The sequence below is a fragment of the Schistocerca piceifrons genome, chromosome 5, assembly GCF_021461385.2.
Source record: "Schistocerca piceifrons isolate TAMUIC-IGC-003096 chromosome 5, iqSchPice1.1, whole genome shotgun sequence".
Lineage (NCBI taxonomy): Eukaryota > Metazoa > Arthropoda > Insecta > Orthoptera > Acrididae > Schistocerca > Schistocerca piceifrons.
Window position 1 is genome coordinate 124635388 of NC_060142.1, and position 14080 is coordinate 124649467.

Genomic DNA, 14080 nt, shown 5'->3' on the forward strand with positions numbered 1-14080 from the left:
ACGTCTTTAACAGAAATGCTAAAAAAGGCTTTCTTTGTGACTAATAGTTGATCCCATATTTACTACCATAAGAGAAAAATTTTCCTGTTTCATTACCTGTTGATTGCATGTTTTTCAGGACAACATTCTTCAGTGTCTGCATGCCTAGGACGTCATCTGTGTGTTGGTGTTCGCTTATTACATGGGCTGCTGCAGCAAGATGAGCTTATTGGTTCATATCTGGATGGCGTTGAAGGTCAATATCAGCTTTTCTTGACAGGACTGCGTGATGCTGAGGATATGCTCACAATGTCGGACTCAGAGAGTGAGTACAAGTTGAAACTAAATTTCTTAAAATAGACCATTTCACAAATATTAAGTATTCATTTTTCTACCTGTAATTTTTGTAATGCAGAACTCCACTTTATGAGACAGTTGATACAGTTTCTGTGCAAACTTTTTTCTGTTTCCTTTGTCGCTACTGCTATCTTACCCAAGCTCTGTGGAGAAATTGGGGTGGTGAGCTCCATCAGAAGGATGTGTTTTATTTGACTGAAAGTTGTTCTCTATTAAGAGAAAGACCAGTATTGTATATAGTAAGAACATTCGTTGCATTCCTTAGTATCTGTCTCCAACCGGCATGTTTTTGTTTTAGAAGCATGCTCCTAGTGTAACTCATCCCTAATTTGTCATAAATACACATCCTTATGTACATGGCATAAATATATCTACGTATGACTGAAACGTAATAGCAGAGGGAACTGGTGTTGCAGTTTTGTCTGACAATTCTGCAGAAAAAATCACTCCAGTAAAAGATAGTCCGCAAAAAATTCATCAAAAGTGCTTCATGAATTAGCTGCGTAAATCAGACTTACAAACACGTACTATACTCTGTTCATCATAAGAATAAATCTGATGTAAACAAACACAAACACAATCACTGGTCAGAATTCGCAGCACACATACACTGGTGCTTTTACGCTCTTGGATGTATATGTATTAGGAATCATTAAATGAAAATGTAAGATATTCTAATCTATAAACATCCATAAATGTTTATCTTAACCACACTTTGTCTACGTAGTTTTTATTTCAAAAATCATGTACAGCCACAGTCTCTGTACTATTGTGCTCTGATTGTCACACTGTTAATACACAGTGTGAAAATGGCTGAGGCTGCTTCCTGCTCCGTAGTAGAGCACCCATGTGGAACACGGTTAAAAAGTGTCAAGAAATAGGTTGTTCTTAATGTTTCTCATAAAGTTACAGAAAAGTCGGCTTTGAAGTTTTCCGAGGGACTGTATTTGATACAGCTGGGATACACTGGATGTGTAGCAGAATCAGTAGTTTAGTAGATTTTTCATTCAATTTGAAACACCTACATCTCCTAAATCTCATTATCATTTTTTATGAATAATGCACAACTTCTTGTTTCTAATTACATGTTGCATGCGAAATTCCTGTTTTCCTTTCAAATATAAATTCTTAATTATTGATATTTCATGAAATATTGTTAATAAAGGTTGCTTAAATTGAGAAAACACAACAATTTAATTTTTTTAGGGCAGAAATGAAAAACCAGCTACTCTTTATTTAGACTGTGTTCATTATTTTATATCACAGATGTAGTCTCAGATGAACCAGAATGATAAGTGTTGTAGAAACATGAAAAACAATCATTTTCACAGCATCAAGCACACCACACAAATTCTGCATTTTTACATTTGCCACTGTACCATTATGATATGAACCCAACAGAACTGATCTCAAGCCAAGTTAAGGTATTTTTCATGAGAAATAACAAGACTGTAAAGCTGCCAGACATACTGGAACTATTTCACACAGCTTTTTCACATGTCACTGCCGAACACTGGAGGGATATAGAATGGCATGTCACAAAACAAGAGTAGAAAATGCAACGCCTGGATCACTTTGTGGATTCTGTTGTTGGTCGACTCATTATCAATGTATCAGATGACAGTTCCAGAACTGAATTGTATTTCTCGAATTCGGATAAGGAAGGAGCTAAGAGATTACCAGATGACGTGATTGTAATTAATACCTTCAGTGGCATTAGTATTCAACGGTACGGTGAAATCCCTGCAGTATGCTTTTGAATCACACTTAGCTCTCTCAGAAAAATTACCCTGTGTTTAAGTTAGCAATTTTCATCACTCTTGTTTGTAATTAGAATACTATGTTAGGTGAGAACAAGAGCATTTTATGCTTTCCGTATGGTAACCTAAGAAGCACGCAGTAGTGCTGGAGATTTGCTGAACATTATTTCATTCTCTTTAAAAATTAAATTACACTTGAAGCTATATTGTTTCTCTGTGTGTCTGTTTTTACATCTGAACTGTGACTGCTCACATCATTGCAGGGTAATTGGACCAGTTGGCTGGCCAGTACTGTCCAAGTTAAATGCAACCAGTAAAGCTGTTGTTCCACATTATCCCTCAGTCTGTGTCTGTAACACAGTATAAAACGTATCCTTATAATCACACTTGACTGTACTGGACACGACATAGCTTCTGACCCACGTGAAATGAAATCCAGTGAAATTCAAGCAAATGTGGAAGAATACATGGTATAATGTATACATGAGGTTTATTCTTACAATGAATGCAGTATAGGCCTGCTATACTTTGACCAATATGTATATGCATCTATTGATTTGTCTAGGAAAAAATCTACGACAGTGTGGCCAGCACTGTTAATTAACTCTGAATTACATTAATTTTACTCGGGACGTGTATTGTGATTTCTCTTTCAAGTTATTAGCTCTCTGCTTGTCCCTTCATTCAGTGTGTAACAGAGCCATTATTCAGAGTGTATAGCATTTCCGCTCACATGAATTTTCTTTCACTGAAGTCTATGGAGCAATCAGTTTGCAAGAAGTATCAACGAGAGAAGGAGGTCATCACAAAGTAATAGCTGCATCACATTTCACGTATAAAGTACCACTGAAAAATGCCTGTATCCTTTTAATAGGTCACTGCCACCATGCCTTGAATGAGCCAGTCAAAACATGCAATGAATAACTATCGTATTTTAAATTCTTGTTTCATATCTCTCTAAAACTGAGGTTACTTGGATGTGAATTAACTTGTATTCTCTGATGGCATAGTATCGGGCTCTTTTATTATTATTTAAACCAAAAATACCTCTGCATAGAACAGAATGCTATTTCTGTTTTGATAGAACAAAAAAGAATGGATTTTCCTAAAGAAATCTGACAGGGAATCATAAAGTCATAAACAAGGCTGCAGAATAAGTACTTACTTCCTCAGTACCCAGAATGACTCACACCTCCCTGTATCTATAGAAAGCCTTCCATTTAATGGTTCAAATGGCTCTGAGCACTATGGGACTTTACTTCTGTGGTCATCAGTCCCCTAGAACTTAGAACTACTTAAACCTAACTAACCTAAGGACATCCATGCCCGAAGCAGGATTCGAACCTGCGACCGTAGCGGTCACGCTGTTCCAGACTGAAGCGCCTTTAACCACACGGCCACACCGGCCGGCCCTTCCATTTAATATCTTTGGAAAAAACTAATTTACTTTTCCCTCTTTTTAGCATATTAAGAAAAAATTAACCATTCAGCAAGCCTATTAAAAATAGTCAATACTAAGGCACGTAGGAATTTGCAAGAGGGAAACGTACAGCAGTTCTCTTCATGATGAAGTAGCTGTATCAGTTATCAGTTCTCAGCTCTCAGCATAAGTATTTCATTAGGAGAGTCAAAATCCTGCTTCGTTTGGTAACAGCATTTGTCATAAAGTGAATAGAAATACACTCTCACTTTGTGTTTTTTAAAAAGCCTATTACCATATTATCTAGGATCCATTGAATAAACAGTTTCCTATACATAGTTAGCCATCAACTTCATTGTTGGCTTTTTGAAAATTCTTTCCAAAGTAAATAACTGCATTGGACCTCATTTTTGAAATTCACTGTGAATTAAAAAGAAAGAAAAAAAACACAAATAATTGTTCTATACATCTCTCACTTTCAACAGCAACAACATCAACCATTATCATAAAATGTAATTTTATGTGCATGGTGCTAAATCTCGTAGTTGTATTGTACAAATCAGAATGTGTGTCATAATGATAGTGAAACCATATTCGGTAATGGTTATTGATACAGATTCATTTTTGCCCTACAGAAAAATGCCTGAAGGAGCTCCTGGAAGTGGAAATAGTAACCAGTGATGGGGTGATTGCAGTTCCCATAGGAGATGAGGACAGTGAAACTTCTTCAATGAAAACTACTATAGTGGAAAAGAAGGATGATGATAGTCTTTGGGAGAATATGAACACCTTGCTTCAGTGGGATACCAAGATAAAACCTAAAAGCGTTTAGTTATTTGCTTCCTCATGGAAATAGGTTCCAGGGAATTGATACCAAAGCAGTGAAAACTACTGACGTTGCAGCTGCATTAAGGTGCAAGAAAATGAAATCATTGAGAACTCCTTGGGGGTAAAGCATACACAGTTTAGCATGCTAATAAACTTTTATAATATCTATGTAATTTGAACTTATCTTTGGTTGATGATAATTTGCTGCTGTGCAAGCAACTGTACAAGAACATCCAATGTGAGAAAACTAAACACTGTGAAAACTACAGATGTGTGAATGTAACCATTATTGCTGTGCAATTTTTTTGAATAATCAGTTAAAGTCTGTTACCTGTTGGGGTTCATTTTTCTGTGTTGTTGGTTACTTGAGGATATGTATTCGAAGGTTTCAGCCAAAATTGGTCTGAATCATATAATTACAAGCTTCAGTAACCAAATACTTTGAGGCAACATATCCTGTCAAAAAGAAATTACATTTTGAAGACTCCTTCTAAAGGAATATTATTTGGGGTATTGGTTACCTAAATCACTATCATTGTATCACATCAGTTTATTTATTTTTATGTAATGGGACCATTTATAATGATTTATGGTAGATAGAACCAGAGCACTTAATGCAAGAGCTATACTGTTGTGTAAACAGTTGTTTGGAAATTGGTTAATCAAAATTGAAATTCTGACAATACTTCCTACTTTATCAATACAAATTCTGTTCAAAGATATATCAAGACAGTCTGAATACAAATTGATCCCTGTAAATGTTATCCAAGTTCAGGGATGTTAAATATCTCATACATCACTGATGCATAATTATTCTGGATTATAAAGTAAGCAGAGAGATGCTCATACTTAGAAAACACATTCTTAATTCAGAAGACGCCTGGTTTTATGTTGTGATGAGGTAAATGAGCTTCCAGTTAACTGTGATATCTTCAGAAGTATTGTTTATACTGTAACATTTCAACAGAAGTAAGTAGTGGTGAAATATTGTACATATTGTAAATAAGAGCTCTCTTCAACTACTTAAATCTTCATGAATTAAAGGAAGTGACTGCTATATATTTGTGTGTGGTTTTATTTCATTTTTTTCTTAAATTACCTCTAAAAATTAGAAACCAATTGCCAGATGCTGATAGCATATGTCATGAAATGACGGTAAATACAGAGAGTCATGATATTTCAATGAACATAATCAGTTTTGGAAAATATAATTGCATAGATAAAAAATCTACTTACCAAGTGGTAGCACTTGGTTAGTAGTTTTCTTATGTAGGCAATTACGTTATACAGTCATAATATTGATACATTAGAGCCAACACATATTCAGCTGGGTTTCAAGTCTAATATAAAATATGGCCATCCTCCGCAGCAAGAATGTAAATACTTGCTTTGTAAATAAAACTGCCTTTTCCTGCTGCTAATTAATTTATTTATCCCATATGTGTTTTGCCTTATCTTGTTCTAAGGCATCATCAGTGGGATCTATAAGGATACAGTTTTGTTAGCTTAGATTACGACACAGTTCAGGTCACAATTTTTTTTGTAAAAAAGTAATTACTTAAGATTTGCTGATTTGTGTTTCCTCACATCTGGTCTGGAGGTCATACTATCACTTTTATTACTACCATATAAGCACAACTTTGCATTCTGACCTTCTTTACACTGTTCACCATGTTTCTCATTCTTTCCTGTCGTGTACTATGTTCTTTTGCCACTCAATATAACTATTTCGCCGGACACTGAGTCACAATATTTACGTTGTGAAAAGCAATAATGTGTTTCCTCCTCTTTGGCATGTTTACCTACTGACTCTCAGACACACACACAGTATAAACATCATGAATAGAAGTTAGTCTTGAACATATACTTCGTACTTTGTTAGGTTGGCAACAAGTAGATAAACATGCCAAAGAGGAGGAAACACATAACTGAGACTCAATATTTACGTTGTGAAAAGCAGTGTCTAGCGAAATAGTTATATCAAGTGGCAAAAGAACTTAGTAAACCACAGGAAAGAATGAGAAACATGGTGAACAGTGTGAAGGAGGTCAGAACGCAAAGTTGTGCTTATATGGCAGTAATAAAAGTGATAGTGCGACCTCCAGACCAGATGTGAGGGAACGCAGATCAACAAATCGTAAGTAATTACTTCTTTACAAAAAAATCGCGAGGAGAACCATTTCATAATCTAAAACTAATAAAACTGTACCCTTATAGATCTCACTGATGATGCCTTAGAACAAGATAAGACAAAACAAGTATAAAATATACTAACTTGCATACGACAGTTGGCAGAGAAAGTGACGAAGGCCAGACTTGTTCATAGAATCTAAACAAAGGTCACAATCTGCAGCATTGTTACACAATTGCTGTAAAACAACGCATGGAGCTATATATAGAAAGATTCTAAATGAAACATGTTTGTCTGTCAGAAGGATGATGCATGAAGCCTTCAGTGACTACCAAATAGAATCTTATCGACAGACATCTCACAAAACATAAAGAAAGTCTGGTCATATGTAAAGGCTTTCAGGGCACCAAAGCTTGTGTACAAACACTAATGGATGATGAAGGAACTAAAATTGAGGGTACCAAAACAAAGGCACAGATGCTGAAATCCATTCTCAAATGTTCCTTTCCAAAGGCAGATACAGGAATGCTACCTCAGGTTAATTCTCAGGCCATTGCAAAGATGGATAGTATAGATATTAGTGTCAATGGCATTGAGACCCAAATGAAAAAACTAAAACTTAAACAAGGCTTCATGTCCTGAAGGAATCATCATCACATTCTACACAGAATTCCTCTTTCAACCATAACACTGTGCAATAAAATAATTTTTTTTCACTGTTACTGGGTTGAAAATATGTTCTTTAAAGTAATTTGTATGCTCTGAATACAGAAATGCAGTTGAATTTGCTCTGGCACATCAGGAAAAAAGTTAAGTATGTGCAAAGGTTATCAAGGATATAAGAATTTTTAGCATATTACAGCCCCATCAGCAACTGTGATAGACTAATATTTTAAGGAATGAGCCTCAGTTGCACAAATTCTCTGGTCTTTACCAGGTTTTGGCTAAAGTAATCTAGCCATTTTAAGTATCTTCTGAGAAAGGCTAGATTAATTTAGCCGAAACCTGGTAAAGACGAGACTTGTGCAACTGAGGATGATTCCTCAAAATATTTGTTATTGAAGATAATGTTATTAACAATGTTGAACTGCAAATGTGAGAAATTTTAGGGAAATTAATGTGTGTACTTTGGAACGAAAACACTAAATATTATAACTAAGAAGTGAATTATAAATGTTTATTTACCTCTAAAATGAGTCAGGTGCCCTCAGTTTCACTTTTTGCTTTCCGCCTGTGAACATTTTCTGTTTCTCTCTGCAAAAACCAACAGTAATCACTTATCATGTATGGTTTGAAACAGCCTTGATATCTTGCTTCCATGGTGGACATCTCCTGGTGGAATGTTTCACCATGCTCATCAATTACAGCTCCTATATTTGATGGAAAGGTGAGATGCGAGTGCAAAAAATGCATTTTAAGTATCTTTCACAACCGAGGTGCTGGAAGGCCGGTAGCAAGTTGTCCACAATTTCTGCATAGTTGTCTGCTCTGTGGTACCCAAGAAAGTTGTACACGACTAGCACAAATGCCTCCCAAGCTGCAAGTTATTGATTTGAGCTCCAGTCTGAGTTGTGGACCTCGAATCAACTTTCGTATTTCTGGTCCAATGAAGACTCCTGCTTTCAATTTTGCATCAGTTTTCATCTTTCCAAACTTGCCTTGTAGGTACTGAAACCATGATTTGTTTTAGCCATCACTGCAACAAACTGTGTCATAAGACCCAGCTTGATGTGGAGTGGAGGTGGTAAATCTCATTACAATCCACAAGAAGTACAAGTTGAATGTTGTGTTGTCCGACTATAGCTAAATTTCTGAGAGACCAGTTTTTCACTATTTAGTGATTCTCATCATCGCAATCATTCCACAGGCAAAGAAAGCACATGCACTTTGTATACCCAGTCTGCATTCCTAACAGAAAGACTAAAACCTTCAAATCACCGTAGATATTCCAATTATACTCAGAGTACCTAATCAGTATAAAGAGAGTGTTCTTTGTTTCACAGGTTTCTTTCATTCCCATGGCATGAGCAATTGGAATTGATGGTTTGTGGTTGCCAATGTGTAGTGCTACTCATTTGTTATCTAGTTCCTTTATGAGTCCTGTCATGTCATGACAGAATCAAACACCACTTTCAACTGGATAGTGTGCTGTGAATTTCATGTGGCAATCTCGAAAATGCATACCTGTAGCACCTCTGTTGAGTAAGTCCCACTCCTTCAGTCTGGAACCTAGCAGTTCAGACTTTTTGTTTGACGGACAAATTGCAAACCAGGTTGTCCTTTTCAGATTGGCTGGTCGAATGTGGCTTTTTAATGTCAATGTCAGGATCATTCGTGTATTCCATAACTTCAGCATCATTGTCGTTACCTTCAGTATCACTTTCTTCATTGTTCATTGCATCGGATGGAGGAGGAATTGGTAGTGGGTAATCTGTGCCATGCGCCACAGGCTTTAGAGCAGACTGACAATCCAGATACACAATTTTTGACTTGTTCTTGCTCTAACTGGATATGTTGGTCAAGCAGAAACAGCAATCTGAGTGGTGATATTTCTGCTCCCGCCAAAACATGGAACCAGCAAAGGACCTATGATTTCACTTACCGTTTAACTGATGGGTTAGGCCAGAGTAACAGACAGTGAAACAGAGATGAGAAGCCCAGGATTTTGTTTGATCTCTGATTTCACATCCGAAGTAATGTTTATAAGCTATACTTAGCTTTCTGGTCATGTTCTTGCACTGGTTGGACATCACATACTTGCCACAAATGTAGTAAAAGCAGTCCAGACAATTCACACAACTGCACCTATTCATCTTTTGTTTATTGAATCACCATATACCGAATCATCTTATACGAAATCACTTAAATGCATGTTACTGCAACTGTTGATTAATAAAACACAGAACCACACTAGCACAAACTATTCTCTAGTCACCTCTGAATCAGACTGATGGACGTACAGGAGAAATTGCACAGGAACCAATTTTATAAAACATTGAAACCTGCCTGCATCCTGTAGCTTACAGACAAGTTAGAACTTGTCATGGACTAGTTAGAACTTGTCGCAGAGTATTTAGAACTTGTCCAATTCCACCTTTTCGTTTTTACTACTGCACACATTTTTTCACAGGCACACAAAGCAGAGTAACCTTGCGAATACACACACACACACACACACACACACCACCCAATCGCACATCAAACATGGTTCGTTGATGCAGCTATGTATTAACCCATGTACAAGCTATTAATATCGTATGACTTCCATCTATAATTTTAAATCCAGATGTCCTACAACATTTCTTACTTCAAAATCGGAATCAGTGCACCCTATTACATAACATTTACTTTATTTTCACACAGTAGCAAATTCTTTGTTGCTTACAAGGGAACCTCCCCATCGCACCCCCCCTCAGATTTAGTTATAAGTTGGCACAGTGGATAGGCCTTGAAAAACTGAAAACAGATCAGTTGAGAAAACAGGAAGAAGTTGTGTGGAACTATGAAAAAAAAAAACAAAATATACAAACCGAGTAGTTCATGGGAAGATAAGCAACGTCAAGGACGCTAAGAACGCAGGAACGCCGTGGTCTCGTGGTAACGTGAGCAGCTGCGGAACGAAAGGTCCTTGGTTCAAATCTTCCATCGAGTGAAAAGTTTAATTTTTTATTTTCAGTTTATGTGACAAACTCTTATGTTTTCATCACTTTTTTGGGAGTGATTATCACATCCACAAGAAAACCTAAATCGGGCAAGGTAGAAGAATCTTTTTACCCCTTCGCCAAGTGTACAAGTTAGGTGGGTCGACAACATATTCCTGTCATGTGACGCACATGCCGTCACCAGTATCATATAGAATATATCAGACGTGTTTTCCTGTGGAGGAATCAGTTGACCTATGACCTTGCGATCAAATGTTTTCGGTTCCAATTGGAGAGGCACGTCCTTTCGTCTACTAATCGCACGGTTTTGCGATGCGGTCGCAAAACACAGACACTAAGTGAACAAAGACGTCAATGAACGAACGGACAGATAATAACTATGCAAAAGTAAAGAAAATAAAATTTTCACTCGAGGGAAGCTTTGAACCAAGGACCTCTCGTTCAGCAGCTGCTCATGCTACCACGGGACCACAACGCTCCTGAGCTCACTCTGTCCATGATGTTGCCTATGCGACACGTGGACTACTCAGTTTGTATATTTTGCTTATTTTTTCACAGTTCCACACAACTTCTTCCTGTTTTCTCAATTGATCTGTGTTCAGTTTATCAAGACCTATCCACTGTGCCAACTTATAACTGAATCTGAGGGGGGTGCGATGGGGAGGTTCCCTTGTTAGTATAATACACCACAGAGCTCTTGAGGAGAAAACTGCCCAGTGGTTGGAATATAGCCCAAGTCGCAAGTGTTTAAAAAAACCTATTTATTTAACACAATACACAATGGTTAATTACACTACAAAACAGTAAATGGAGAAAAAGAACATTTTATTAAGTGTTGCAGGAGAAAAAAATGGTCAGTACTCAAGGGAGTGATCATTCAAAGTGAAAAACACAGGTTCTAAAATGCATACCTTAAGAACTACGAGCAGTTCTTAATCTTTGATACTGTGAACTAAATCTGTTCTACTATAAGATCTTTGCTTTTCATATTTTGAGATGTAGTAGTATGGACTAAAACAAGGAAAAAAGTTCAATAAAAAACCGTACCTTAAGAGCTACGAGCATTTGTTCAGTAGAAGCATTGTGTTTCATAGTAGTGTTCACAGCTCTAAAGGTGTGCATTTTAGAGCCCTTGTTTACTAGACCTTTTTGCTTAGAATGATCATTTCTGTTACAGCTGTGAATACTGACCAGTCCTACTGAGACACTCTGTACAAACTGATCCTGGACAGATTTGTCTATATGTACATGTATGAAGCAGAACTGGGAGTGCCTTAACAGCTTCACTCAGCTAACCACTGGCAAGTTGTTTACATTGTTGTTCTGCTTAGTGACTTGCTGCTTCATTATTATTTAATATCCGTTTTGTGTTTGAATGCTTATGTGAGTATTTCACATGTACCGACCGGCCACCCTGTCATCCTCGGCCCTTAGGCATCACTGGATAAGGAGGTGCATTTGGTCCACTGCTCTCCCGGCCATTGTCAGTTTTTGTGACTGGTGCCGCTACTTCTTAATCAAGTAGCTCCTAATTGCCCTCACGAGGACTGAGTGCACCCCACTTGCCAACTGTATTCAGCAGACCTGGACAGTGCTAGCCCAGCCCAACAGCATTTAATTCCCCTGATCTGACGGGAACCGGTGTTATCGCTGTGGCAAGGCTGTTGGCAGGCATTTCCCCACTGCCCCTGTGGAATATAAGCTCACAATAACACATAAGCAAGAACAAAAAGTGGTAGAACCCACATCATTAAATTTAAGTACTGCACGGTGTATCGAAAAGTCTCATTCAATCTGACAAGACTGTATATCTTTCATGAATGAAGGCAGAAACTTGGGGCAAATTTTAACTTATTACTGCAAAGGTTTTATTTCAAAAAGAACCACCTGGTTACACAAGTGTGTCCGATGTGCCCTCTACTGGACACACAACATTATGTCCAGATCACTGTCACACTTATCCCATATTTTTGCAAGCATATCTGAAGTTTGTATATTGAGAATGCATTTTTCCTGTCACAAGCCAATGAAAGACCATCTCACACTGCTATTCTGTGCCAATGCAAGCAGCAATTTGAAAATTAACGCAGTTCACCCAAAGTTGTTGCAGAGGAGATACATAGAATCTTTCCAAACTCCACAAAACAAAGTCACATATCGTGAGATAAGGTGATCTTGGAGGCCAATGCTGCTACGTGAAATGCTTGCTCTCCTTATGTCCGATCCTTCATTGAGGCAGCCCATTATTAAGAAATGCCTTTACATGCAGGTAACAGTGTGATGGTGCTCTGGCCCGGCGAATTTCAGCCTGAGCTCATAATTGTGGAAACAAGCCAAGTCTCTAGTGTGTGAGCCACTGTACCACATTAGAAGTGCTTTTCGACAGGTATTGTGGCAGATAAAAACATGTTTTCTTTAATGCAAGTCATAGAACACCAATATACACTGAGCAGTACAGTGAAACCTTACTTAACGAGAACCTCCCCTAACATGGAATTCTCGAAATGAGCAAAAGAAATTGTAAAAAAATGACTCACTGAATGAGCAATGTTTCGCATAGCAAGTGACAACAGTTTAAGGTGACATCACCAGCCGTTTGCATGCTGCAGGGGAAACATTCAGCAATAGGAACACCTTTCATTGTCGGCAGCAGCATATGAATAATGTCTTTAGTACACACTGCAGTCTGGGTTTAGCACTCATTCTGCTACCATCATAGCCCAGCCTGTGATTACACATTTTTCTAAACTTGCCTTTACACAGTGTTTTAGTGTGTGCAAATTTTAATAACTTTCGTAGAAATGTCCCAGAGGATAAAGAACCAAAGAAACGACCATGAAAGAAAGAAAATGACAGAAATGAAACATAAAAACATAGAAAAATGCGAACATGTTGAGCATTGCTCATTTAGCATACATATACAATCAGTCTACATCAACTATTTGCCCTATCCTCAAGAACAAGGACAAGATTAAGGAGATAGATGCTTCAAAGGGAGTGACAAGAGTAAACAAAAGTTTCATATTCTGGATGATGTCGAAAGGTTGCTCCTTATATGGATAAATGAAGAGCAATTACAAGGGACACTATTAATGGGATCATCATTTGTGAGAATGTGAGAGTGACTTTTGCTGACAATAAGAAGACGCCAGGATCATTTGTGGCAGAAGAAATGCTTAAGGGAAGCCATGGGTGGTGCAACAAGTTTAAAGAGAAGAACAGGCATCCACAGCATTGTGAGGCATGGAGAAGCAGCCAGTTCTAACACAAAGGCACCAAAAAACTTCATCAGCAACTTCAGGATGCACGTACATTCTGAGGGTTATCTGCCATAACAGATGTTTAATTGTGATGAGGCAGGTCTATTCTGGGAAAGGATGTTGAAGCGCACATTTATAACAGCAGAGGTGAATGCGCTTTTCCCGTCACAAGCCAATGAAAGACCATCTCACACTGCTGTTCTGTGCCAATGCAAGCAGCAATTTGAAAATTAAACTGCTGCTTGTTTACCATTCAGAAACTGCATGAGCCTTGAAGACATATAAAATCCAGAAGAGCAGGTTAAATGTGATGTGGAGGTCAAACAACAAGGCTTGGGTGACACGTGATCTTTTTTGTGATTGGATCAATGAAGTGTTTGGTCCTTTGGTGAAAAAATATTTGGTTGAAATGAATCTGCCACTCCATGTCTTATTTGGTATGGACAATACTCCTGCCCATTCTCCCAGCCTACAAGCCCACCTCCTTGAAGAACTTCAATTTATCATGATCCAATTTCTACCTCCCAACACCTCTCCATTACTCCAGCCTATGAACCAGCAGATTATTTCTAACTTTAAGAAGCCCTACACTAAAGCACTCTTCGAGCATTGCTTTGAGTTGACTGAAGCTACCAGTCTCACTCAGAGAGTTTTGGAAATATCACTTCAACATTGCTGTCTTC

At 37.8% G+C, this 14080-nt stretch overlaps 1 protein-coding gene across 2 annotated transcripts in view; it reads left to right on the forward strand.

Annotated features, from left to right (window-relative positions):
- LOC124797948 overlaps window positions 1-5393 on the forward strand; it is a 144217-nt gene extending 138824 nt beyond the window's left edge. For both annotated transcript variants that reach the window (XM_047261093.1, XM_047261092.1), the window contains exons 17-18: window positions 119-304; window positions 4152-5393. In XM_047261093.1, the coding sequence (XP_047117049.1) occupies window positions 119-304; window positions 4152-4348 (383 nt within the window). In that variant the 3' untranslated portion in view covers window positions 4349-5393. The remainder of the gene's footprint in view (window positions 1-118; window positions 305-4151) is intronic.
- The last annotated feature ends 8687 nt before the right edge of the window (window positions 5394-14080 follow it).